The sequence below is a fragment of the Bombyx mori genome, chromosome 23 (genome assembly GCF_030269925.1).
Source record: "Bombyx mori chromosome 23, ASM3026992v2".
Classification (NCBI taxonomy): domain Eukaryota; kingdom Metazoa; phylum Arthropoda; class Insecta; order Lepidoptera; family Bombycidae; genus Bombyx; species Bombyx mori.
Genome location: NC_085129.1, coordinates 243,523 through 271,285, shown reverse-complemented (window position 1 = coordinate 271,285; position 27,763 = coordinate 243,523). Strand labels below are relative to the sequence as shown.

General features: G+C 43.5%; 2 protein-coding genes across 3 annotated transcripts; one reads left to right on the top strand and one right to left on the bottom strand.

The window, feature by feature from the left end:
* Nucleotides 1–717: 717 nt before the first annotated feature.
* LOC101745765 (organic cation transporter protein) lies at nt 718–12,034 on the top strand. Its single transcript, XM_004927456.5, has 9 exons — nt 718–851; nt 992–1,289; nt 6,736–6,943; nt 7,156–7,256; nt 8,066–8,220; nt 8,427–8,686; nt 9,079–9,433; nt 9,602–9,783; nt 10,584–12,034. Exons 2-9 carry the CDS (start codon nt 1,108–1,110, stop codon nt 10,785–10,787), a joined length of 1,647 nt encoding a protein of 548 aa, XP_004927513.1. The 5' UTR covers nt 718–851; nt 992–1,107; the 3' UTR covers nt 10,788–12,034.
* Nucleotides 12,022–26,350, bottom strand: LOC101744899 (major facilitator superfamily domain-containing protein 8). 2 transcript variants are annotated; one of them, XM_012691484.4, is made up of 6 exons: nt 25,851–26,350; nt 18,847–19,090; nt 18,005–18,331; nt 17,541–17,787; nt 16,273–16,543; nt 12,022–13,263 (listed from the first exon to the last, which is right to left on the bottom strand). In XM_012691484.4, the coding sequence occupies exons 1-6, from the start codon at nt 26,067–26,069 to the stop codon at nt 13,021–13,023; spliced, it is 1,551 nt and encodes a 516-aa protein (XP_012546938.2). In that variant the 5' UTR covers nt 26,070–26,350; the 3' UTR covers nt 12,022–13,020. The 2 variants fall into 2 exon arrangements, with proteins under 2 accessions (XP_012546938.2, XP_004927507.2); XM_004927450.4 differs by having other exon boundaries at nt 18,005–18,298; nt 25,851–26,274.
* Nucleotides 26,351–27,763: the final 1,413 nt, after the last annotated feature.

The following is a 27,763-nucleotide window of genomic DNA, read 5'->3' as shown; positions in this document are numbered from 1 at the left end:
AAATGATAAGGTGTACGCATACAGTAGTGAAGAAGCGAGCAACCGTATTCCGCGTGTCCAACGAGGTCATTTTCCATCCTCGCTCATGGTATGGTTGGGAGTTTCTTATTGGGGCTTAACAGAGGTACATTTTTGTGAGAAAGGTGTAAAAACGAATGCAGTTGTGTATCAAAATACAGTCCTGACGAACCTTGTGGAACCTGTTTCTCATACCATGTTCAATAACAGGCACTGGGTTTTGCAACAAGATTCGGCGCCAGCTCATAGAGCGAAGAGCACACAAGACTGGCTGGCGGCGCGTGAAATCGACTTCATCCGGCACGAAGACTGGCCCTCCTCCAGTCCAGATTTGAATCCGTTAGATTACAAGATATGGCAACACTTGGAGGAAAAGGCGTGCTCAAAGCCTCATTCCAATTTGGAGTCACTGAGGACATCCTTGATTAAGGCAGCCGCCGATATTGACATGGACCTCGTTCGTGCTGCGATAGACGACTGGCCGCGCAGATTGAAGGCCTGTATTCAAAATCACGGAGGTCATTTTGAATAAACTTTAGTGTCATAAGAATCTATGTTTTGTTAAGTTCATTTTGGTATATGAATGGTTACATAATGAATAAACTTGTTTCAATTATTTTACATTAAACTTGTGACAGAATTTATGACCTGACTAAGTATAATAGTTAATATACGTATAATAATACTTTTTAATTTATAGTTTCTACACCTGTGTCGACACCTCTTTGGAATCCAGTCCTTGTTGTGAAATGCTCTCGTTCCGTTCGCCGCCAAAAAACCAATGAGGAACCTTGCCGCTGGAGAGCACGAGGCTTGAGACAACATCGGATGAGGTACACGCCCTTGCATCCTCTGTATGAGGCTGCGTTTGCTAGCATCCCGCCCTGCTAAAATATGGCTGCCACCTGCGAATCGCTTCCCGTCACGAGTTTCCAGCCGCACACATGGTGAAGCTATTTCATTAACATTACAGCCAGACGAGTATACGGCCCACCTGCGCCACGCGGCTGCCTCTGTTATCAGTAGCTGTAGCGACGCGCTACCGTCACACGCACACACGCACCGTCCGACGACAGTGACCGAGCCGCGATGGTGGCGAGTGCGCACGCGTCGCGCGACCTCGCCGCCGAAGCCCTAGAGGACGCTCTGGGGCGACTCGGGCCCTTCGGCCTCTACCAGCGATATGTCGCGATAATGCTGTGTATCCCCAACCTGCTCGCGGCCATGTATACCCTTAATTATGTGTTCGTTGCGGACCAGGTGCCCTTTCGGTGAGAATACGTTCGCATTTGACAACAGTGTAAAAGTGCTAAGGGCTCTATGATATGTCATTGCGCTATGTACATACTGTTGATGATTTTAATTCAATAGATTAGAGTATTTGTGCAATTGCGTGTGTATGTGTTTGTGTCGATTATTGTTCTGATGCTTGCTGTTTGTTGTCGGAGAGTACATACACCCTGGCGGACGAGCTGCAGGTCGCACCTGTCGCCTGCTTACTGTCATTATTAATATTTACATACAGATTTTTGCGCCCTTAATTTGAATTATAATGTATTTTCATTTATAACGGAAGACCGATGATCCTTCGGACTAACATCGTAAGTGGCTGTCGTCCCTCTGCAACATCGAGTAAGGCGAGGGGCGGAGCTACGCCGCTACCTACCGTTACCAGTAGGTATGGTAGAACGGATACAACTTGTCAACAAAAATAAAACCAAAATCGATCAAATCAGAATTATACAATGATTATTTTCTATGAATATGCACAGCACGTCTTTAAGTGTGTCAATGAATGAATTTAGCAGAGTGTAGAATCCGCGAGCCGCTCGACCTTCAGCCGAACCAGTTCGCAAAGTTGCCGAGGCCTGCTCTCGCTACCTCAATCAAATATTTTTACAAACTAAACATTAGTCCTATTGTTTTATTATAGATTATTATGGGTATTGAGTCCCGGCCTAGATAACAATACTCACATGAGATTCAATCTATGCTCTCTGTATCTGTGTATTTATTATTTCAGATTTCATTAAGGCTTCGCTTTGCTAAAGTATACCAATATTTTAGAATCCCTTTATTTGTCTCCGTGTGTGGTGTGACCCCGGCACTGGACTCCGCTCCGGTGTACGAGTATGTATACTGTCGAGCATTAACCGAAACTATTGCCGACACAGTCGCAACTCCTCAGGAGTGCTTCTTGTAATTACTGTTTATTTGAAAAAAGGGTCTACAGTACAATATTCATGCTTGGATCAATAATTAATCAGCTGTACGCTACAAATATTCCGCTCTCATTGAAAATTCCAAAGCACAATAAACGCAAATCATTTCAGTTCTGCAAAAAGTAATCTAAGTAGGTATTACGAGACACGAAATAGATCAATAATGTACCTTATCATGTTTTTTTTTGTTAAATATTATATTTTAATAAGAATAGCAAAGTGTCTAATCGCATTATCTTCAGACGTGCCTCATTACAGCCACAATTATTACACGTAATAGTAGATAAAACACTCATTAAACTCGCAATTTAAGTACTTTTTATGCAAAACGAGATTGATACGTTCCGAGCTCGACAGTGCATACTTTAAAACTGTAATAGAATACGAGAAAATAAACAACATCAATTTCTCGCATAACTACAAATAAATTAACTCAAAAAAATCCGATAGCCCTTCTGTTATATACTATACTTCGACTACTCTCATTAGAGCACCGTGACGGCAATAACGAATATGACCAGATATGACCGTACTTTTGACACAGGAACCAGATACGCCCGATTGACATTTATTTATTTATTTATTTATTTATTTATTTATTTGGGAAACAAACAGTACAATACAAAACATACAATATTTAAAAAAAAATATAGCTAAAACAATAACCAAATATGTTTCCACAATCAAAATCACATATAAATAGACAGTGAACAAGAAGAGAAATTTAGAAATTTAAATTACAAAAAAACAAAAGCAACACAATACGCACATATCATTTTATACATTAACTCACACTATAAAACTACAATACTTATCGGGCCAAATCACCCTATAAACACTCCAAAACAGCTTTTCTATATGCTACAAGTGACAAGCAAAAGATATCAGCATTAGAGAACTTAGCATCATACAACCTACAAGATCTACGGACAAAAGAGTTAGAAGCATATTTCGTTCGAGCCGTGGACATGTGGAAGGTCTGTTTAGAACGCGCGGAAATACGACTACATTTAAATGAAATTTTGGAAAGAAGATAGCTAGAATCAATCTCGTTATTTATTATTTTATATAAAAACATTTGATCCCTCAGTAGCCTGCGATCGACTAGAGAGACAAATTCTGCCGGTTCTGGAGAGTTAAAGCGACGACAATGGTATAAAAGATGCTTAAAAAACTTTTTTTGGACTCTTTCTAGTCGCTGAATATAAATATTATATTGGGGGTTCCATGTGACGGAGCCATATTCCAATATAGATCGTACAAAACTGTTGTACAACAGAATCAAAGTAGATGGTCTTTTAAAGTCTTTACCAACTCTAAGTATGAAGCCTAACATTCGAAAAGCCTTATTTACTATTTCATTAACATGAAAATCAAAAATCAAACTGGAATCCAAATAAATACCCAAATCACGAACAACTGTGGTGCGTACCAAAGTTTGACCATTAATAGAATAGTCATACAAGATATTCGATCTTCCACGTGAGAATGTTATAATAGTACACTTATTAGTATTCACTGTGAGTAAGTTATTTTGACAGTAAACAAATAAGTTGTTCAAATCATCCTGTAATTCCAAACAGTCGTTTAAGGACTTTATAGCTTTATATACTTTTTTGTCATCAGCGTACATAATGAATTTGGATTTCCTGAAAACATTCGAAACGTCATTGACATATATATTAAATAACATAGGACCGAGATGAGAGCCCTGAGGAACTCCCGAGGGAACAGGTGTAAATGATGAACAAAAACCATTGAAAGTCACAGCCTGACTGCGATCTCTAACATAAGACTCAAGCCATCGCAGCAAATCACCGTGGACCCCAAGTCCATGCAATTTCTGAATCAAAATGTCAAAATTTATTCGATCGAACGCTTTGGAATAATCCGTGTACACCACATCAACCTGATGACCATCCTCCATGGAGCTCAATACATAATCCAAAAACTCACAGAGGTTTGTCTCAGTAGATCTATGGCTTATAAAACCATGTTGTTGCTCTATAATATGAGGCCTAATCAATGGAAATAAAAAATCATAAACTATACGTTCAAACATCTTAGGGATGGCACAAATTTTAGAAATTGGTCTGTAGTTAGCTATGTTATGTTTATCACCGCTCTTAAAGACTGGCACCACGAACGACCGCTTCCAAATACGGGGCATAACACCAGTTGATAATGAGTGATTAAAAAGAAGATGCAAAGGGTAACACAGCTGAGCGTAACATTGTCGCAAAAAAACAGGCGGAATACCATCCGGACCAGCACCCTTGGAAATATCAAGATTTTTTAAATATTGCTTGACTTTACCCACCGAAATAAAAAATGAAGAAATATCTACACAGTTAAGGTCGTAAGAAGCAGGGGTATAACTTAACGATGATGCTGACTGTGTATTGTTAGTTAAAAAGGCAGAACCAAAATGAACATTAAATAAATTACATATTTCAGAACCATCAGATGAGCACCTATCATTTAAGAACAATTCGTTAGGAAAATCCCCAGCACTCCTCTTGGATTTAACAAATCTCCAAAATTGCTTACTGCACTTCAAGATATCATCCTCACACTTTGTTATGTGTGCATTGTAACAGAAAATTTTTAAGGCTTTTTGTCTTTCACGAAGAACAGAAAAACTTGAATAGTCGGCCAATCGACCATAACATTTCCATTTCCTGTGAAATTTTCTTTTTTCTTTAATCAACTTGATTAAAGCAGAGGAGTACCAGTAAGGGAAATTGGAGTTACCTCTTACGACCTTCACAGGCACATTATCAGAAATAATCTTGTCTAAGATTTCATGAAACTTGCCCACGGCCATGTCGACATCTAAATTCATAAAAGATTGTTTCCAATCAATTTTCGAAAGTTCATCGTTAATAATAGAGTAGTCACTTTTATGGAAAAGCAATATGGACCGGCCAGGAGACCGTAAGGGTCTCACGTCTAACCCCTCAATCTGAATATCTAAGGCTGGATGATGATCATCCTCAGATACAAGAGGAAGGGACGAACGAACAACCTTACAAGCACAATTACTTATTACTAAATCTAAGCATCTTTTATTTATATTAGAAATCGAATTAAATTGTTTAAAACTATTAAAAGCTAAAAAATTAGAAAGACCAAAGACAAGTGAGTCCCACCGATCACCATTCAAGAGTCTAGCAGGTCCATCAACACCGATCAGCTCCCAAGAAGCATTCCTTATATTGAAATCGCCGACGCACAAAAATTCGTCACCGGGATTAGTAATAATTGTGTCAGAAATATCCTCAAAAAAACCAATTTCATCTTCAAACTGAGAGGCACATTGAGGAAAATAGCAACAGTAAAGATGGAGTAGTTTACTAACGTTATTGTGCTTAATGTTTATTTTTATCGAAATAATATCAGCTGATCGGTTTCTGTTGGAAGGGAGACAGGTTAAATTAAAAACGGTAATTCCTCTACGCACAGCAATAAGTACCCCGCCACCCAAAGAATCATTTCGAGAGTTATAGTTCCGATCGCAACGGTAAACAACAAAACGCTCATCAAACAACTCTGAGTCATAAATACCCGGCATTAACCATGTCTCACTAAGACATATTATATCATTATCACATAAAATAATGTATCTATAAAACAAATTAGTTTTACTACGTAAACCACGAACGTTCTGGTAAAAAATCTTTAAATTAGCCATTAGAGAGAGAGAGAAAAAAAAACCGATGTATGGTTTGTATGACATGCAGTCATACAAACCGATTACCAGATTCTAGTGTATGTCCTTCGTGGGTAGTAGCTTATATAAGCCATATCTATCTATACATGCATAATACTTATCATAATATGAGGGCAAACGACGGCCACGATCAACAGACAACGTGTACCATTAACTATCTTTGGGTGGCAATACCAGATGCAGGCAGGCAGTACCATAGTCACTGAGCCCTTATGACTGTATGTACCACATTTGCCATAAATTAATAGTATAGTTACCATTCCTACATTATGAGTCTTAATATCATATCGTCTGCATTCTGCAGTTTTGCAGAGTGGGGAGTGATAGTAGAACACTCAACAACAGACGCGTGACGTGGAGATATCGCATCACTCATCTTGATAGCAGCTATGATCTGTGATAAAATGAATGTAAACACAAGCCGTAAATGAATATGTTTCGAAATCTTCGTTATAAAACTTTATTGGATGTTTAACAGTAATTTTTGATGCGGATAGTTCATACGTCCTCATTACCTATAGAAGACTAAGGAACAAACGCTCACCCCACTGCCCTAGGCGCGTCCTGATGAACCTACCTAAATTATCTCGGTGCTGCTCTCTGTGACTTTCTCATCCGATAATAGATGCATTAGCAGCCCAAAGCTGAGCCCTAGTGTTCGCTCACCCTTCCCGCTAGAGACACTGTCCATCTAATACATAGTTTACACACGTCACGTTTTCAACCTCCTAATTGACTGGCTCAACTGTTACTGCTTCCCAGATGTGTGGTCCCGGAATGCGAAGGTAACTACACCCAGTTCCACAACCCTGCAGCACAGGCCCTCCTCCCGGCGGACTCCCGCTGCGACCGATACTTACCACTGCAGGACGCAGGGACAGTCTCCTGTCAGCGAGAAGACTTCCATCAGAATGACACTAAGGCTTGCAATCATTTTGTATATGAGAGCATGTCTACTACTTTTGCTGAGGTCAGTAGAACCATCCACAATATAACGTGAACATTGCGGCTGACACGCTACACGCGACTCCGGTAATGACAAAGAGTGTGTGTGTGTGTGTCACGTCGTCGACCGACCGCGCGACCTGTCTGCGCTGTGGCTTGCCTGCTCGAGGCAAAAACACAATATCAATTTGTATTGTGATTAGGGGTTGAGAGTGACCAACCGTATCGTGGTTGCAGTTTAATTTGGCGTGTCGCGAGTGGATGCGAACCCTGGTCGGCACCGTCCGTAACGCGGCGCTGCCCCTCGCGCTCCTGCTCACAGGATACATCTCCGACACGTTCGTATTTCCCCACACCACTACATAATCAATAACATCGTGTAATAAAAATCAAAGCCGCAAAATTATAATTTGCGTAATTACTGGTGGTAGGACCTCTTGTGAGTCCGCACGGGTAGGTACCACCGCCCTGCCTATTTCTGCCGTGAAGCAGTAATGCGTTTCGGTTTGAAGGGTGGGGCAGCCGTTGTGACTATACTGAGACCTTAGTACTTATATCTCAAGGTGTGTGGCGCATTTACGTTGTAGTAGATGTCTATGGGCTCCCGTAACCACTTAACATCAGTTGGGCTGTGAGCTCGTCCACACACCTAAGCAATAAAAAAAAAAAAAAAAAAACTGACAATCGACCTGCTATTGCCAAAGACGTCCGTGTACTTGTGCCAATACATGCCATATCAAATTCCAGTGTCAGGTTCGGGTACTCTAGAATCTTTTATAGTATAGATGAGGGAACTAACTCACGCCCCCCTGATACTAAGCGGTTACCGGAGCGCATATACAACGTCAATACTGCCACCTTGAGACATGAGTTCTAAATCTTAATAGTACAACAGCTGCCCCACCATTCAAACCGGAACGCATTACTGATCCACGACAAAGCCCCGCCTTTGGTGGTAGGTACCACGGGCTCACACAACGCCTTACCACCAAGTATATGCATATCTGATGCCACTATATGCGGCCTAGTTTGTGACACGACCACAAAGTCTTCATTTACATTTCAACAGTTACCTACCATTTTACACTTGGAACTGGAATCATCCGAATAAGACTGTACGTGTGATAATTTGAACCGATCATTCCAGATATGGTCGCCGCACGGCTTTCTGTATATTCTCAGCCTTCGCGGCAGTGCTCGGCATTGTCAAGGGCCTCTCCATCAACTACCAGATGTATGTCGCCATGGAGTTCTTTGAGGCAGCCCTCGGCTATGGCTTTAATAGCGCTGGATATGTCATGAGTGAGGAGACGTCATCTTCAGATATATTATCATATTATATAACTATGATCACATTTATAAAATACATTACATTTGCATTTTTGATTACAAATTTAAAAAACGAAAACAGTTTTGAATTTAAGAATCGTAAAATCGTACCAATAACACACACCCACCCGCACACACACACACACACACAGCTCCAGTAACGTTTCTGTACTGATCAGTGGTGGAGCTGGCTCGACCATCGCTCCGAGCTTCGTTCGCGTGCGCCACGGGAGTCGCCTACGGTCTGGGCGGGATGCTGTTCGCTCTTATAGCGTGGAAGATACAGTACTGGCGGCATCTGCTGTACACCGTACACTCCTTCGCGCTGCTGCTGCCACTCTACTGGCTTCTGGTAGACGAGAGTCCGCGCTGGCTACACGCAAAGGGCAGAACTGAGGAAACCGTGGACATCATCAAGAAGGCTGCCAGGTGGAACAAGGTACTGTGTACATATACTAGGTATACGACTAATGTGACGGAAAATGGTCACAGCGGCCCATAACCAGAGACAATGCCAATGTCACTGACACATCGCTGACTATCGTCACATGTCTTATAAATAAGAATAGATTCTTGGTGATTACAGCTGTTTAATAATATTTTTAGAGTATGTTGAAATGATAGCAAACTATATTGCAACAGATGAAAGTTCCAATCCCACCATATTCCATCTACAAAATAAAACTTATATTAAATTTATTATGTTTGTTTTGTTTTGCTTCTTACACCGCGCATGGCCCTACTCTATAATATAGGTATAAACTTAGCTCAGAGTTACTTTTTTCTACTAATACGATCAATGTCTTTGATCTCGGCCTTTCTGTTCACCAGGTCCAAATAAGTGAAGAAATTCTCTTCAAGTTGAGCGACAAGGATTCCATGAAGTCAGATTCAGACTCAACCAGCTCCAACCCTTGGCTGCGGCTCCTGAGGTCCCGCGTGCTAGTGGGACGCTTCGCGATCTGCTCCTGGTGCTGGGTGGCGGTCGCTTTCGTCTACTACGGACTCACTATAAACTCGGTCTCGCTCTCGGGAGATAAGTACGCGAACTTTGCTCTGAATATGTCGATGGAGATAGTGGCGTCGCTACTGATCATGATGGCGCTGGAGAGGTTCGGCCGGAAGTGGAGCATCTTCGTCGCGTTCCTGGTCTGCGGCGTCGCTTGTGTCACACCTTACTTCACTTGTGAGTGTTACGGTTTGTCTGCACTACGTAAGCTCATGGGGTTACTGTTTCACTAGTGGCAACCCTTAAGGGTAAATTATGCCACAATGTGAATGTCGATGTTTTTTTTATAATGAGCTAAATGGGCATTTGAAGGTGAGCGATTATCGATTCCCATGTACATTGCAGCGCACGCGGGCGCGGGGCTGGGGATGTTCTTCGTGGGCAAGCTGGCGATAACATTCGCCTTCAACTCCATGTACGTGTTCACGGCGGAGCTGTTCCCGACCAGCGTCCGCAGCTCCGCGCTGGCGGCCTGCTCGCTCGTGGGCAGGGTCGGCTCTATACTGGCGCCGCAGACTCCCTTACTTGTAAGAATATGTGCATTGCCTTACTTGATCAACGCTCTAATGATTAGTAGACCGACACGCTTATCATAATCAAGTTTTTGAAAGTAATTAACGAAACAGCCATTACCTGTGAGGCTGGCGTGGTCCCTGGCTGAGGCGCTTTTATACCAAGGCTTTACGCATGATCATAAGCGAATATGTATCCTAATCTTTTTCAAATTTACATATGAATGAAAAACAAATATGTGTTCTTTATTTAATTCTTCATTTTCATCCGTCCGTTGCCGGAGTTTGATGTCTCGAGATACAATCTAATGGTTTGACAAAAGCTGGAATTTCAGTCAGTTAGTCAATGTTGGATTGACAGTACCATTATTCTGTGGCACGTACATACGTAAATATCTGTACATATATCAGTCTTGTAAACATCAAACATCATACGTAAAAATCATTTTTATCTATCTGAGTACATAAACAGTATCAGTACATGATAGGCTATCTCCACATTCATCGAGTGCCGATATCTGTGCGAGCCACCCGCGGCTGCCCGTGCCCATCGATGTGTTAGCGATATCTCTCTCTCTGTCTCTCTCTTGGCGACCAGACGCCGGCGCCGCCGAGAAGGCGCACTGGTGTGCACTATATAATGTTAAAGCGAGTCGTACCACTATGACTCTCAACAGTCCACACCGCGACAAAACTTCGTGCCATGGACTATGAACCGGGGGGGGGGGCTTCGTCTCGAGTGGCCTCGTCTCCTGGTGCTTAGGCAGGCAACAATAATCTTAAGAATTTTTAATGGAATTTGAATTTGTCAACAGAGTATATACATCCAAGCTTTGTTATACGGCGCGTTCTCGTGTCTGGCGGCGCTGGCGGTGCTGATGGTGCCGGAGACGAGGCGGGCCATGCTGCCGCGTGACGTCACTGACGCTGAACACATCCGGGGCTCCTCTCCGAGCCCCGCCCCCGCGCCCGCTCCCGCCGACACCCCCCGCACCGTGGTGCTCTCCGCGGACACGTGACGCGCAGCTAACACTAACCAGCTCCGACAGAGCACGGGCACGCCGCCGCCCACACTCCACCTGCTGAGTGACGGGATCCTTCGATCTGTGCAGAGATGGAGCACGCCGTGTCTGTGTTTGTAGTAGTTTGTACCGATGACACAAATAGCAACAAACACGTTTCCGTTCACTTTTTGAGTTCGATTTTTTATCATCAATCGTATACAACAAACAACTAACTTTCAACTCTCAAGTTTTTTTTGACAAATTGGTTGGTTGGTTTGTTTTAACGTCCGGTTTTGGCAAATTTATGAAACCAAGGAACAAGTCATATAAAGCATTGTCAAGGGCCGCATCTCTACTTGCAAAAGTTACAACCAGGTGGTGTTACTATAATTCCGTGTCTATGGCACGTGTGTCCGAAAAGGATCTTAGACTGATGTACAATATGCACTTGGACTAACACATCACGTATTTGCATTCTACAGTTAAACCTATACAATTCACACGCTCGTAATACTACCTTCCCCTCTCCCTTCACTAAAATTTAGGACAGCTAGCTCATGGCCCACCTCAATACATGAGGTCCAAGTTTCAATTGCATTGTGTCGGGACAGCGCGCTTACACAGCGCCCTGCCACCAGTACCTATATCTCAAGGGGTGGAAGGTTATTTGGTTTAAACAATATTTTAGCCATATAAATTTTAAATTTGGAAAAAATATCATAACAAAAAAGTTATTCAGCTATTGGAATGAGGTAACTTAATAGAAATTCAATTAAAAACATCGAATTGTTGATACTAATATCAAATAAAACAGATTTTAAATTGCAAGGATAAATACACGTAATAAAGCGAAATGTCGCTTAAACCAAATGGCCCTTCACCCCTCGATATGTATTAATTTTGAATTACCTTACAAATACCTGAGGCAAGTGAGTTCACTGTCACGTACACGTTTAGCCAAGCTGCTTGATATTATGCATATAAATATTATAATAATATAAAATTGTACATTTTCATTTGTGCGCTACTCAGTACCGCTCGAGTAAGAACGCTCACGGTCTATCGCTGACGTAAAACGCAACAGTAGCAGCGTGCGGCAAGCCGCTCGACGGCCGGCGGGCGCTACGTGCGCTACACGCGCTACGAGCTCTACCTGCACTACGGACAGCCCGGGTCAGGCGGACACAATGACATAACGCAGCCTGTGATATTGTACTTAATATTTTATAAGATCAAATAAACTAAATCATATTTTTGACAAATTATTTATTCAAAACTTAAAAAATAAAACTAGATAACCTTAATACACTCTTCAGTTGATATTGAGCAGCGAGAACGCACACAACCGCAGTGACGATAACGATAACAATGTCATACACGAACTTCGACAGACAACAATCATTTGTTAGTCTAGATTAAATCTAACATAATAAGGAGAACCAAGTGATAGTCTTGCTCAAAATATCGCTTAATGTTGAGAGCAACTTCACGATCTGTCCCTGCGCGACAGCCGCGCGCCGGCGCAGGCGTCGCCATATCGGCAATGGTTTCCTACTCGCTTCAGCTTGCTTAGAATAAATACTTTTGGACAGAATCATAGTATGCGCAATATATCCAATGTGAGCGACCCTTTCAAGTATATAGAGACACGAGTTCACAGCCCACCCGACTTTAAGCGGCCATTATACCGAGCGCTATGACATGTACTTTTTCAAATGAAGCTTGTGGAGAGTACTTAACGGTAGGCAGCGGCTTGGCTTTACCCCTGGCATTGCTGAAGTCTACGGGCGACGGTAACCACTCACCATCAGGTGGACCGTATGCTCTTCTGCATACAGGGCAAAAAAAAGCCTGGTAGTAGATACTTATCTTTGTGAATAAGGAAAATGGTGTTATTTGTGCACCTACCTACCTTTGGCACTTGAAGTTGTCAACAGACAGACAGACAAGCAGGTGAGGTATGGTCTAGTAGTAGTAGAATATTTACACAAATAAAGGAAAAATTGGTGTTTCTTAAACATAAGTTACATTTTACACGAGAATATCTCACCATCTGAGTAGTTGTCTACTAGAACGACCGATTATCGAGCACATTTCGTTGAATGTCAATATAAACTCATTTAAAGTAGGACTAATATTGAAGCTAGACTAAAACTTAAATTTGAAACATTTGATCGGCACAAGCGGCATAATTTCGATAGAAATAACCCTCACACGAGCACGCGGTGCTATCCACCCCCTATGTCCGTCACGTGTCGTCTTTGTGGAGGGGCTGCATCTCGTGTGCGGCGGGGGTGGGGTCGGGGGTGAGGGCGGGCGGTCGCAGGCGTGCGTACACGAGGCGCAGGGCGAACAGCGCGGCCAGGGTGAGCGCGGCCGTGCTGCCGAAGGTGGCGTCGGGGCCGCGCCGCGCGTACACCGCCGACACGAACACGGGGCCCAGCGCGCGGGACAGGCAGCCCGCGCCGGTCAGCACGCCCATCCAGACGCCCTGCCCGCAGACATTTTGCCAATCAAACTACAGCTCATGATACAATTACCCTCTTCTAATAGAACGTGCTCCGAAAATTGCTACAGATGATCCCTGCATCTTCTTTGATCTTCTCATCCCCCGCCTCCGGAACAGAGTAAGCGCTTCAAGCTTGATACCTCTACGTCTAGTGGTAAGTCGTTACCGGAACTCAGTACAAGAATGAATTCCACTATCCACCTTGAGACATGAGGTCGAAATCTCAACTCTGTTGTATTAACGCTCTGAAGGATAGGCTTCAATATCGGAACGCACGACTACTTTGCGGCAGAAGTAGGCAGGATGGTGGTGCCTACCCAAATGGGCTCGCATGACACCCAACCAAACAGTCCCCACGCACTACACCACCGATCATTCCAATTGAAATCCGCAGCCGCCAAGCTTTAGACTAAACTACCGACTGGTCGTTTCCGCAGCTCTATAACACAATAACCTTGTTCAAATGAGATTGAAAGAGTCCCTAAATACCATTGGATGTATAGCCACTATGTTAGTCAATAGGCCATGATTTTGTACATTCAGTCAAAAAAGTATCGAGAATGGATGATTAGTTTATGGTTCCAAACTCAAGTTTAAGTAAATCAAAATTCTAACTTTAGCGTCCCAATACATTTTTGAAAATTTATTGTACGTGCGTAAAAACATTGAAGAATTCCCCAGAGTCTGCGATTTGCACAATGTGAACACTAGGAACAAACATAGGCTTGCGTCGCCGGCGGCTCGAATTAAGAAAATAAGCAACTCGTTTAGGGGGCTGGGTGTACAGCTTTTCAACAAGATCCCACTAAACGTTCAACTACTACCTGTTCATAGATTTAAGAAAACTGTTAAGGAACGTTTGTGCAACAAGGCATATTATAAAGTTAAGGATTATTTATTAGATGGCACTACGTGGGAATGAGGCGTTCGCTCCTGGCATTATTCATGATTTTTTTTTAATTGTATTTTTGACTTGTTTTTTTCCTTTATTGTAAATATTTTCATTTATTTAAAAAAAAAGTAAATATTTGAGAAAAAACAAAAAAAAAGCCCGCTGAGTTTGTTTCGCCGGTTCTTCTCAGGACCGTGGCTTTTTTTGGAACTGGTGGTAGAGTTAACATTGTTATTTATATTTTGACATTCAACAAGTGTGTCATACAGACATCTGAGTTGAAATAAATGATTTTGATTTTGAATTTGAATTATTTGTTTTTGTTAAATTAGCATAAGTGATTTACATTTTGACGCGGAGTTTGAGTTGCTTATGTGTTTTGTATTGAATACATACCATGTTTAGTTATTTCACTTGAAGTGTGCATTGCGTATATCACAATGGACAAAAATATCTAATAGTTTCTCTTAAATTTTGCATCTTCAATAGAATTTTATGTTCGGAGTCAGTGACAATGTTACAGGAAGCTTAAAGTGAATCGACTTTATGTTTTGCTTTTAAGTGGTACAAAGCTCTCAATAGCGGACGAGTTGCGACGGGCAACTTGCCGCGCCCTGGTAAGTGAGCCCAGCAACGTCTACAAAGGAAGTTAACATTACAAAAATGAAGAAAACTGTGACTGAAAATATTCATTAAAGTTTGAGAGAGATAGCCGGCAAACTTTCTTCAGTACTTCCGATTTGATCCGTACCGTTTTAAATAATCACTTGGGCATGAAACATGTTGCGGCTCGGCTAGTCCCAAAACACCTACATTTTCCCCTACAACTCAATCGCATAAGAATCACCGAGGACACGCTAGAACAAGACAATTCCGACCCGAAACGTAGCTAGACGAGTTTGATGTGCAAACCAATTAACAAACTTCAGAGTGGCTCCTTCAAAGTATTGAAACTAAGCTGCCAAAGAACCACGCCAAAATCGATCAAAAATCAGTCAAATCAAAAGTCATGTTGACTGTTTTCCTTGACTATCGCGGTGATGTGTACTGGGAATTCTTTCCCGAAGTACCTAACCGGATAGTAAACAATGAATATTATTTGAGCGTAATGCGGCGTTTAAGAGAGCAAATACGACGAAAAAGGACAGATTTGTAGAAAGAAATTTACTTTAAAAGAATAACACAATAATGCGCTGTCGTACAAAGCCATCATTTTGAAGGATTTTTTAACCACAAACTCAACTAATACCATCGAGCAACCACCTAATTGGCTGAATGGGGCTCCAACCGACTTCTTTCCTTTTCCGAAACTCAAATTACCCCTTCGTGGAACATGTGCTCATTCGATAGAAGGCATCAAGGACGAGCGAGCCGCGACGAGAACTGAACTCAATTCCGGGAAAACGTTAAATAAAATATTTTGTTAATTGGATTATTCATTGGCGTAAGTGTATCGTTTCTAAAGCAGCATACGTTGAAGGTGATAAAATAAATTTGTATTCATAACTAACATAAATACAAAACATATTGAGTGTTATTGATCTTTTCCCGATACTTTCTTGGCAGAGTATTATTGAGTCTACCTACGAAATTGCCGTTTAGTATACAGAAAGCTAACGTAATTACTTCTATAATTATTTCTATTTCTATCGATCTAAAGGTGCACCCATGGTATCGATGCATCTCTGCCAGCGCAGTGGTAATTTTTCAATACCCTTCTAGAAGAAGTCAGGTGACAACCAACAAAGGCATTATATACTGCCTCTCGGGTATCGAATTTCGAACACGACACGTCATTAATGATGGTCTATTGCGTCATTCCGATTGTGATGGAACGTTTATTCTATAATTACTCCTATTTTCATCGTGTCCATACTGATAAACAAGATACAAATGTATTTGTGAATGAAATTCCATAATTTTTTATAAAATTAATTGGAATTGATCGCCAAACAAACATAAATTACGTTTTAAACGATCAGTTTTGTAAAACGGCAACTTCATAGATAAAGTCCCATGCATAGGTACATACAATTAGACTATCATATTATTCTCATGATTATCACAAGGTCAGGTTAAGATAGGTGAGCGTCATTCACCTGCGGTCTCGGGCCCAATACTTTCGAGAAGATTGTTTGTATGAGCGTGACTCCGAGAGAATATCCCACCGAGACGCACGCATAGCCGATCAAGAACTGTGTGAGGGTGAGGCCGCGCGAGCTGGCGCACCAGGGCTGCGTGAGCTGCGGACAGCCGCCGCCCGCCTCCGTGGCGTTGCGCGGCGCCAGGGGGGGCGGGCCCGGCCCCCACGGGATGCAGAACACTGACGCCATACCCGTCAGCAGAAACCCACCCCACAGGAGCAGCGCCCTGCCGAAGACCGTGCGCTGTTAGTGTCAAATCAGCGCGCACCGACGGCTTGGGGCCGCGGAGTGAAACTAATGACTACACTGGAATGGGCTGTGAGTAGTGAGTGACCACGGCTTCCGAGCTGCCGCGTCCACGCGCTCCGATATCTATACCGGTTCGAGAGTGCCACTGCTCCCAACTACTTTCAATTAAAGAACCAAATAAGTAGTGACATGAAGTACATTAATTACGATATCACCTAATTAAGTATTATGTTCGGTGTCTGGGAGCCGCACATATAATTATAACTTTTATTGCTTAGATGCGTGCATGAGCTCCCTGCGCCTACCTGCTGTTAAGTAGTTACCGGAACCCATAGACGTCTACAACGTAAATGGCGCGATTCACCTTGAGACATGAGCTCCAAGTATCAGTTCGATGACACAACGGCTGCCCCACTCTGCAAGCCGAAACGCGTTGCGGTTTCACGGCAGAAACAGGCAGGCTAGTGGTACCTTACCCGCTGGACTCACAAGACGCCCTACCATCAGTAATTACAAAAATTATAAAAACCTACACGATGTTAATTCCTTCACCGTGGAAGTCAATCGTGAACATTTGTGAAGTACGTATTTCAATAGAAAAATGGGTACCCGCCTGTGGGAGTCGGACACTGGTGTAATCGCAAGCCACGAATGCACCGGGCGAATTATCGTTTAGGCCACGACGACTTTCGTGATTTAATCTTGCGTATATTTCCGTTTTAGTGATGTCGCGATGTCGGTTCCGACGGAACGAATACATTGTTGTAGTGAGGGGCGACCATCGCGTCGTCAACGCGAAATTAAACAGTAAAAGTAGTTATAATTATTGAAACCTAATTGTTTAAATGTCAATGTTATTTTTCATGTAAATTGCCGATGCTTGGAGCGACGGTTATCACTTACTATTAGATGGGCCGTATGTTCTATAAAGTTATTATAAGTTTCCTGGATGTCTGATATTAAAACACATGTACCGTTCTTCGAAGAACTTGGTCAGAGGTCCGATCATCGCGAACGTGAGGCAGGCAACCACCGCCCCGGCGCTCATCAGCGCGCCCATGTACTCCAGCGCCTGAGACTTGCTCCACGCGAACTGGTCCATGGTCAGAGACGTCGCCAGCGTCTCCAGCAGCACGAAGTTGAACACAAGCACGAAGAACGCGCCCACCAGCGTCCAGCTACTGATTGGGTCAGGCTTTAAGGATTCTAAAGCCTCTTTCTCTGAAAAATAAAACAACAAAGTGTTCATTGTCCTACTCGATATTTAACTATGATAGTTTAGTCTTATGTTAGTGCTGCTTCTTGTTCCGTAGGTACCGGGGAGCGTGAGGAGGGAGGGGGGGGGCGTGTCCGTCCCAATCCTCTCGCACGAAGTGACATGCGCACCACCCGCCCGGCTTATAGCGCTGAATTTATGCAAAATAAGCTAACAAGTTACCTGAATCTTTCCCCTGGGCAATCATAGCTTCTCGGGCAGCAATCTTCTTCTCCTTAAAGCACCACGGCAAGAACAATATAAAATTGATGGTCCCCAACAGAGCATTGATCCAGCCCGCAGCAGTGTACATATCTAGCCTAAAGGGCACGGAGAAGTCTCCAGGTGGTGGATAGGGAGCGCCAGCGCCGAGGGGCGCAGCGGCAGCCTGCAGCGCCGGCCCCACCACGAAGCCCAGCACTTGCGCCAGAGACACTATGGCCACGGCTCGGGTTCGTTCGCTGACCAGCGTGGCGGCTGAAAGATACGAGCGGGCCACAGCTATGTTGGCTGCAATACAACTTTATTGGGTTTACTTTATGATATTTGAGCATTTTTATTTCTATTCTAATCAGAGATTACTAGTTGCTAAGATCAGTTAGTGAAAGCTGTTTGGTTAAATTTTTTTTTCTTTTTTATTGCTTAGATGGGTGGATGAGCTCACAGCCCACCTGATGTTAAGTGGTTATTGGAGCCCATAGACATCTACAACGTAAATGCGCCACCCACCTTGAGATATCAGTTCTAAGGTCTCAGTATAGTTACAACGGCTATCCCACCCTTCAAACCGAAACGCATTACTGCTTCACGGCAGAAATAGGCAAGGCGGTGGTACCTACCCGTCCGGACTCACAAGAGGTTCTACCACCAGTAAACTCACACGAGGTCCTACCACCAGTAAACTCACAAGAGGTCCTACCAAAAAGTAGTTATTGAAAAATTACTATTAGGACTTAAAAGACAATTCGGTCTCTATTTTTTATTTTCGCAAACAAATTTAATATCAGAGTAATAAAGATACCCACCCGAGCTGACTCCTACTAAAAATCTGGCAAGCACCATCCAGTACTTGGCGTGGGGCCTGGTCAGATGAAGCTGCGAGTACAGCGCGCTGGCCAGCACGAACAGCGCCAGGGTGGCGAGCAGCGGGGCGCGCGCGGAGCCCGACCGGTTCGCCCACAGCCCCAGCAGCGGAGAGAACAACAGCTGCCCCAGCGGGTTGGCACCCACCGCCACGCCAAGAATCTCTTTCTGTGAACCTGGCTCCAACTGAAAATGATGACGTAACATGAAATAACCATTATTCGTTTGTTTCTAGATAAACAACACACCGAACCGTAGCAACAGTGATGGCCCTTCTCCCCAAACGATTTCTCTATGTCGCGCAAGACACTGCATCACGATCCTGAAGGACTGACCATTTCAAATAATTAACCACACGCTGGTCGCGATCCTGCGGTCTGAGTGTTTCAATAGGCACGCGAGACTGCGGCCCCTTATTTACTCTCGCAAGAAAAATCCTTTACGGACCTATCATCCCACCACCAAGAACAGGAAGCCTGGGGAAGTCGCGGTAACTTCTTAACTTAATGATAACGATACGTATAAACATGATAAACGCAAATAAACAGATAAAAGGGCCGTGCGGTATCGCAATACAAACACTAGCGGCGCGCCTCGCCCTCCAGTGCATGCACTAAACTAGGTTAAACTAAGCCGCGTGACGACTTCACACGGCGGTGCCACGTCAGGAGGTCAACGTACTTCCCGTCAACTATATCTACACCTTCCGATTACGACGACTGCGACAATTTCACTACTTTTTGAACAAAGGGACGGCGTAGTAACAATAATAATAACCGGAGACCGCTATAGTGGAAGCCAGCGAGACCATAAAAACAAGAATAGTTTAATTAATTGCATACGTTCGATGGCCTCACCAGTTTTAAGTGTAGAGTGAGACTTGGAATATGCTGTATGTGTGCTGGGCGCGTCGGGAGTACGGCCCGTGCGCTTCCATACTAAATGCAGGGGCATCATTGATAATTTACCCAATGCACCTGAACCTTTGACCCCGTGTCCGTCATCTCACCGTGGGACGACGTGGGTGACGGCATCCCCGTTGTGCTGTCGATGTACTCTGACCATCACCTAACGCCAGGCAGCTGTGGGATCCTGCTGTTAGTATCCTACTACTTCTTTTCAAATTTATTTTATTTATTATCTTAAGTACATAAAAACAACGCTTAGAGAAAAAACAACTACAACTGAGTATGCTACTGCTACAAACTTCGAATTTTGTTTTGATGCTGTTCGTGTTGTAAGGATCACAACAGATTGAGTTGAGAAATTTCATCTCTATGAATGTGATCTATAATAAGGGACTGGGTTGAAACAAGGGATTGAAGGGATGACATTTTTAAAGTAAAGAGCTCAAAAATTCACTCATTTGTTTCTGATCAGGAACCGATGTACATATTATGTATTATATATGGGCAGTTTTCAATTTTTTCCCTCTAAAAGGGTAAATTGGTAATAAAAATTTTACGCGAAATTCATCGCTTTTCAAGAAAGAATCATTATATACTATATTAAAAGCACATCTAAGAGCTTAAGTAAGAAAAGTAAGTAAAACGTACATAGTGAATAATAACCGTAATATAGTTCCAGCACAAAATCCCGTGAGGTCATGCGGGAGCACTGGTAACGATCAGCGCGACTACAACAAGTCTCGTCTCAATACTCAAGCAGGGACAGCCCACTGAGTTTCTCGCCGGATCTTCTGAGCGGGTCGCGTTTCCGATCCGGTCGTAGATTCTGCGAAGCAACACTTTTGCTAGAGCTAGTGTTAGCAACGCCCCCAGGTTAGAGCCCCGAGAGCTCACCTACTCGCTCGGTTACACTGGCATAGCCTCTCAAGGCCACAAGGCCACCAGCTTATTACGTACGAAGAAACAAGCAGGGACTCTCTACACTTGTGGATCACAACGTGCCGCCGCGCGCCGCTTACGTGTTGTGCTAGCGACCAGGTAACTAAGCATGTCATTAAAATGACATTTTCTATTATTACATATAATATAACTAAACAACTTCATACTAACGTTCACTCAACGTTACATTGCATTTTGTACAGTTTGATAAAACTGCATTTATTATTCACAGTAAAACAGCAACGAGCCACGCAGTAGCTCGATGAAGAAGAGTTTCTCGGCCCAAATAGAAATGCATTTTTTTATCATTTATGCTCTTCACTTTTAAGCAACTTCAATTGTGAAAGTCAATGAACTAAATCGGCAAACTTAATCAAAGTAGCAGAGGAGGCCCGAACATGGTTCGTGAAATAGTGGATATAATTAATAATCGAAGTTTAACTAAGTTATCTATCTATCTATACTTAGTCTGGCCATAAATACTGTTACAAAGGAAAAAAAAATCTATTGCAAATAACATTTGTTACTTTTACAGTGTGTTAGTTTAATACATAAATATAAAACAATTTAAAGTATAAAAAGCTTATTCGAAGTGGTCTCCATTGGCTGCAATACAGTCCTTTAAACGTTGAGGCCAGTTATCAATAGAAGCACGCACTCTTTCCATGGGAAAATTTTTCACTGCCAATCGAACGGATTGTTTTAGGGACTCCAAATTATCATGGCGTTTAGAGCAAGCCGTACTCTCTAAAACTGACCATAAATCATAATCTAGCGGATTAAGATCGGGACTAGACGACGGCCAGTCTTCAGCTCTGATGAAGTTCGAAGCATTCGTTTCCAACCAAGACTGCGTAGACCGAGCTTTATGACCTGGCGCCGAGTCTTGCTGGAAGGACCATTCTTGATTATTGAACATGGTGTTGTTAAGGGGCTTCACTACCTTCTCAAGAATAGTATCTTGATACACTTGTGCCGATGTTTTGATACCTTTTTCACAAAAGTATGGCTCAGTCACTCCTTCATAGCTAATACCCCACCAAACCATCACTGAAGTCGGATAGTGCCCACGTTGCACTCTGTCGACTAATTGGGAAGCTTCCTTAGAGCTTTGAGCATAAATACGGTCATTTTGTTTGTTAAAATGTTGCTCAATTTTAAAAACTTTCTCATCCGTAAACAAAATTTTTCTATGACCTCCCTTTGCGTACCGCTTCAGTAGTTGTTTCGATTTTACCAACCTATTCTCTTTTTAATTATCAGTTAAGAAATGACCAGTACGTCTCTTATAGGCTGCAAGTCCTAAGTCATCTTTTAAAATACGCAACATGCTTCTAGGTGCTATCTTCATCTCCCGAGATAAAATCTTTTGCTTTCGGACAGGATTTCTTCGAATTCTTTCCCTTACTGCTTTGACTACCTTTTTCGTACGAACACTACGTAATTTTGGTCTTGAATTATTTGTTGAAGTCCAGAGAAGGCTTAAAAGGTAGAGAAATATGAAATTGCTCGGAATTAAATAAAAATAACAATTTTGTTTTTGCTTTGATGTGTCCCCCGTCGGACGGATTCCTTTTGTTTATTTTAAATTGATTTTATACTAAAGTTTAGGTCTTTTATTAATCGATTGAGGCACTACGAAGTCTGCCGGGTCAGCTAGTATGGAATAAAAATGAAAACACTTTGTATATTAATTAATGTTGTATGCAACAACCAAATTTATCTCTCATACGTACCAATGAACAAAAAGTGCTGCAAAAACACTGTAAACGTTTCCGCTGGTCGCTGTCGATGTCATTTATAAAGTTAATATTGTTATTAAGCACCCACCCACGCACCGGCGCCGTCCAACACCGTGAACTCGTCGCTTGCAAACTTGCGATAATAAAACAACGTACAGTATCATCATTGCTGGAGTCATGGTCCAGACGGCTGGCCGATCCTTCGGCTGGTCGTAGGACCGTCGAGGCGATTCGCCCGGTCCTTGTGGATTGGGTGAATCGTGACAGAGGACGCCTCACTTTCCGGCTCACGCAGGTGCTCACTGGGCATGGTTGCTTCGGTGAGTTCCTGCACCGGATCGGAGCCGAGCCGACGACAGGGTTCCACCATTGTGGTTGCGACTTGGACACGGCGGAGCATACGCTCGTCGCCTGCCCCGCATGGGAGGGGTAGCGCGGTTTCCTCGTCGCAAAAATTGGAAACGACTTGTCGTTGCCGAGTGTTGTGGCATCAATGCTCGATGACGGCGAGTCGTGGAAGGCGATGCTCGACTTCTGCGAGTGCACCATCTCGCAGAAGGAGGCGGCGGGGCGCGTCAGAGGCGCACAGACCCGCCGCCGTCGAGCGGGGGCCAGGGAGGCGGATCTCGCCCAAGCCCTGGCCCTCTAAATGTTTCGGGTCTCCCTCACATGTTGGCCTGAGGACCGGCGAAGGGGGCCTAAGAAGACGACGTGCAAGCTGCTCTGCACACGTTTTATGCAAGAGCATCCGGGTGATGGAAGCCTGCCGACCGAGAGGGCTGGTGGTCGTGGCGCCGACGACTGCTATGCTATCTGCCATGCTGCGTCTAGCCATGCTATCTGAGTGCTGTGACTGTGAGTGTGTGCGCGTGTGATTTCGTTGTACGTAAATTTTTATTTAATTTTTATAGTAATATTGGTTGTAATTAGCTGACTTGAAACTGCTCAATATATATTATGTCAAGGTTAATGAGGTCGTTAGTGCAAGCGGGCGAGCGGGTGGAGGGCGCGCGGGGGGCGGGCGCGCGGATTGCGGGGCCGGGGTGCGTCTTCCGCCGGCTGTCTTCGTATTCGATTGCGATTAAAAACGTCTTATGTCTATGAAAACGACAACATATTTGTCAAAACAAAGTTAACGCAATATTTATTCTGGGAATATTTGCAGAATGCGTTCTGAGGCGACCAAAGCGGTTTCGTCATTAACGCATTTATTAGTAAATCGTAGTAGGCAGAAAAATGTCATTGAATCAGAATCTAGATATTAGATGATCGATCATTCATTTAATAAAGTCCAAAATCAGCCTTGTGCTCATTTAGGAAAGGCTCATTTTGTTTTACCAATAAGTCAAACATTTATCCTTAGGGCTCTATGACAAGATTTATTCAGGATAATATAAATATTTCTGATAATAGTTATAAAAATCTTAAATGACCCTATCAACTTTCCCTAAATTAGACCTGTCCCTGATATTATTATTAACTCTGATCTTAAATAAGAGAGATGACATCGTTTGTGATGGCGCCACAGTTCCAAGGAGTCTACCCGCAGTTGTCTGGTAACACTTCAAAACTTGAAGTCTAAGTATTGAGCGAGGTCCGGTGTGAGTCTCCCTTCTACTGAAACTTTAGGAACGAACATCTGGTTCGGTGCGGTAGACAGCAGCCAAGCTCTGCTCATGGACTCACCGGTATCCGTGAGCGTTCATAATCACTTACAATTAAGTGGGCCGCAGTGGACAGCTTGACAACTCACAGTAGCAACACTAAGGTAGCAAGATTTTATCATCATCATCAGCCTTTATCTGCCCACTGCTAAACGTAGGCCTTCCACAATGCCTTCCACATAATGCGGTCCTCCGCCTTCCGCATCCAACGACTTCCCGCCGTGCGCACTAAGTCATCGGTCCACCTGGTTAGAGGACGCCCCACGCTCCTGGTACCCATCCGTGGCCTCCATTCGAGGACCTTCCTCCCTCACCTGGCGTCGCTGGCTTGACAGATGTGACCGGCCCATTGCCACTTTAGCCTGCTAACTTTGAGAGCTATGTCGTCGAGTTTGGTTCTCCGTCGAATTTCTTCGTTCCGGATTTTGTCCCTTAGAGAGATACCGAGCATAGCTTTCTCCATCGCCCGCTGTGCGACTCTTAAGTAACTTATGGGCCAGACCCGCCGTCAGTGTCCAGGTTTCCGCGCCGTAAGTCATTGCTATGATAGATATAGATTTTATGATTAAGACACTTTCTTTTTCAATTTTACATTTTGTTTAAGTATGGTCACTACCTTTTCCGCGTCGCATACTAATTAATTAATTATTCCAGTAAATAGACATTGTGTCAATGAAGTATCTCGACCTCTGCCCTTTATAACCCAAATACAGAATGTTTTCCAGTGGTGGTAATTCGCTCGTGACCCGCGCAACACCTATGAGCAGGGTTCTGTCATGCCTTAATGGACTTCAACTCCGAAACACAATATGGAAAAAGACACTTGCTCCAAGTGTAGTTGACCTCCCGCCGAGGGGTATGCTGGCGCAGCTCATGACTCCTGGCCCAAGCTTCAGTTACATTCGCCCTAAATTGTTTTACATATGCACGGCCCACCTAGTGTTAAATTATTACCGAAACCCAATTCCACTACTCACATTGTAATATGAGTTAGAAGTCTCCTTAAGTTTTGACAATGCGATTCAAATAAGAAAGTTCGAAATAATGATGCTTCTCACATTATTAGCGTCAACTGTGAGTAGAGTATGAAAGTGAGTGAAGTTACTCATGAGTGATAAATTTACAAACGGATAGAAACAAGGCAAACAACAAGAAACAGACCAGGAGATAAAACAATGGTAAGGAAGATGACGATGATGGAAAAAGGATGAAGTATATTAGAGAAGAGAGCATACGCGGATGTGTTTGTTTGTACCCCTTGCATATTATAGTCGAGCTCGTATATTAAGAGTAGTCCATGTTGTCCACAATCATTTCATTTTCTTTATGATACAAATTTTTTATTTTCACTACCTATTCGCTGGTAGCCGAAGGAGCTATTTCACCTTCGCGCGAACGGGTAGGTGAGTTACGGGCTCAACCCGAGAATTTGAAAGCACTAGCCCTAGCAAGATCTGTGCTTCGGCCGTACAGAATTTACCACCGGATCGCAATCACTACCCACAGAGAAGATCCGGCGAGAAACGCAATGGGCTGTGATTCCTATGATTTAAATAACTAGGTAGTACGAGTATTGTGTACAAACACTCTGAGACACCAAAATAAGTTAGAACACCATAATAAACGTAACCATTTAGCAATAAGTAGATAAGCGAGCGCTCGGGTGTGAACGAACTGCGCGAAGGTCCCGTACCTTGTCGAGGTATGGCCACACTCCGGTCAGCACGATGCTAAACCCCAATGACATCTGGAACATGGTGAAGTAGATGATGTACACGCTGCGCCACCGCGCGCGTTTCTCGTCTGCTGTCTCCAGAACTTCCAAATGGGGAGCTTGCTTGTCCGAATTAACGTCGTCTTCCTCGGCGTCCGTATGACGAGCTCTCCCTACGGAGCCCTTCAGCCACCCCATCACTTTTTTCACCTAACCATATTTATATATTGAAGAGTGATAAGTAAACAAAGCGCGGAGGCGAGCAGTGCGCGCGCGCCGCTCTCGGGCCTCTCAGCTGAACTGGCGTCGGTCGACACTCGCCGTCACATCACTCCACACTACCACAGTCCACACACACTGGCGCATGGCGTCTCTGCGTCATTTGCGTCACTGCAGACCGGTGCGGGCGGCGCGGGTGCGACGCGGCGCCGCACCGGCGAGTGACTTGTACATTGGCATGCGAGTCGCGCTACGTATTCGACAACCGCGTGTAATAAGTTTAAATATAATTATATTATGAAGTCGTCGTGGATAAGATGTCCAGTGCATTCGTGTTGAGCGATGCACCGGTGCTCAAATCTCAGGCGGATACCAATTTTTCTAATGAAATACGTACTCAACAAATGTTCACGATTGATTTCCACGGTGAAGGAATAACATCGTGTAATAAAAATGAAACCCGCAAAATTATAATTTGCGTAATTACTGGTGGTTGGACCTCGTGTGAGTCCACGCGGGTGGGTACCACCACCCTGCCTATTTCTGCCGTGAAGCAGTAATGCGTTTCGACTTGAAGGGTGGGGGGCAGCCGCTGTAACTTATATCTCAAGGTGGGTGGCGCATTTACGTTGTGGATGTCTATGGGCTCCAGTAACCACTTAACAACAGGTGGACTGTGAGCTCGTCCACCCATCTAAGCAATAAAAAAAAAAAACTGTATACATATTACTACGCCGGTAAGAGTAACGCCATCTATCACCGAATAGTCGAACGAATATCTAAGGATCTAGTAGCACCTAGAACGCTCGGGAAGTACAACGCCATCTACTGTCAGATAGCGGAAACACCATACCAGAAATGTGTGGAATATTCTCGATAATGCTAGGGATGATGTATCGACTATAAAAGCGTTGCAGATATGGTACGCAGTCAGTCAGTAATCGGAACTTCTCGAAGCGAGACAGCGAACGGATCACCTGAAGCGAAGCGAAAGAAGCGAATTGAGAATTTTCAAGTGTTTGAGTGTTTTAAGTATTCTAAGTGTTGAATCATCATCATCGTCATCAGCCTTTATCTGCCCACTGCTGAATATAGGCCTTAGCTGTAAACTTGTAATTTGTAGAATTTTATTTATCCCGAACCCGAGCGCGACAGATATCTATTGGACGGTAATTAATTAAATATATATTTCCAAAGAAAATGATAATTACCTACATAACTGTTAGCAAATTGTGTACGGTCCGCACTTCCTCAACGAGAATATTTCACAACACTTCGTAGGTCTTCCCTCCGCAGCGGTCCGCCATGCGCCAATGCCCGAAGGCACCCATTTTATAGCAACCAACAAAGGGACTTCGGCACTGCTACCAGTCCAACTGCCCTCAAAAGTTATTATTATATAAATTCCGTTTTTAACATTTAGTTATATTAGTTGTAAGCAAAATTAAGTTATAACATATTTTATTTGTTATATTTTTTATAGTTTTTTTATTGCTTAGATAGGTGGACGAGCTTACGGCCCACCTGGTGTTAAGTGTTTATCGGAGCCCATAGACATCTACAACGTAAATGCCGCCACCCATCTTGAGACATGAGTTGTAAGGTCTCACTTTTAACAGTACAACGGCTGTCCGCCCTTCAAGCCGAAACGCATTACTGCCTCACGGCCGAAA

What these genes read in the sequence shown, in the direction of transcription:
- LOC101745765 (XM_004927456.5), top strand. Translation starts at nt 1,108, where the DNA reads ATGGTGGCGAGTGCGCACGCGTCGCGCGACCTCGCCGCCGAAGCCCTA. An exon ending in TAGCGCTGGATATGTCATGA is followed by an intron (nt 8,221 to 8,426) that starts GTGAGGAGACGT and finishes TGTACTGATCAG; the next exon opens with TGGTGGAGCTGGCTCGACCA. An exon ending in TGTCACACCTTACTTCACTT is followed by an intron (nt 9,434 to 9,601) that starts GTGAGTGTTACG and finishes TGTACATTGCAG; the next exon opens with CGCACGCGGGCGCGGGGCTG.
- LOC101744899 (XM_012691484.4), bottom strand. Translation starts at nt 26,069, where the DNA reads ATGGGGTGGCTGAAGGGCTCCGTAGGGAGAGCTCGTCATACGGACGCC. An exon ending in TGTGGCCATACCTCGACAAG is followed by an intron (nt 19,091 to 25,850) that starts GTACGGGACCTT and finishes CATCATTTTCAG; the next exon opens with TTGGAGCCAGGTTCACAGAA. An exon ending in ACCAAGTTCTTCGAAGAACG is followed by an intron (nt 16,544 to 17,540) that starts GTACATGTGTTT and finishes GGTCTTCGGCAG; the next exon opens with GGCGCTGCTCCTGTGGGGTG.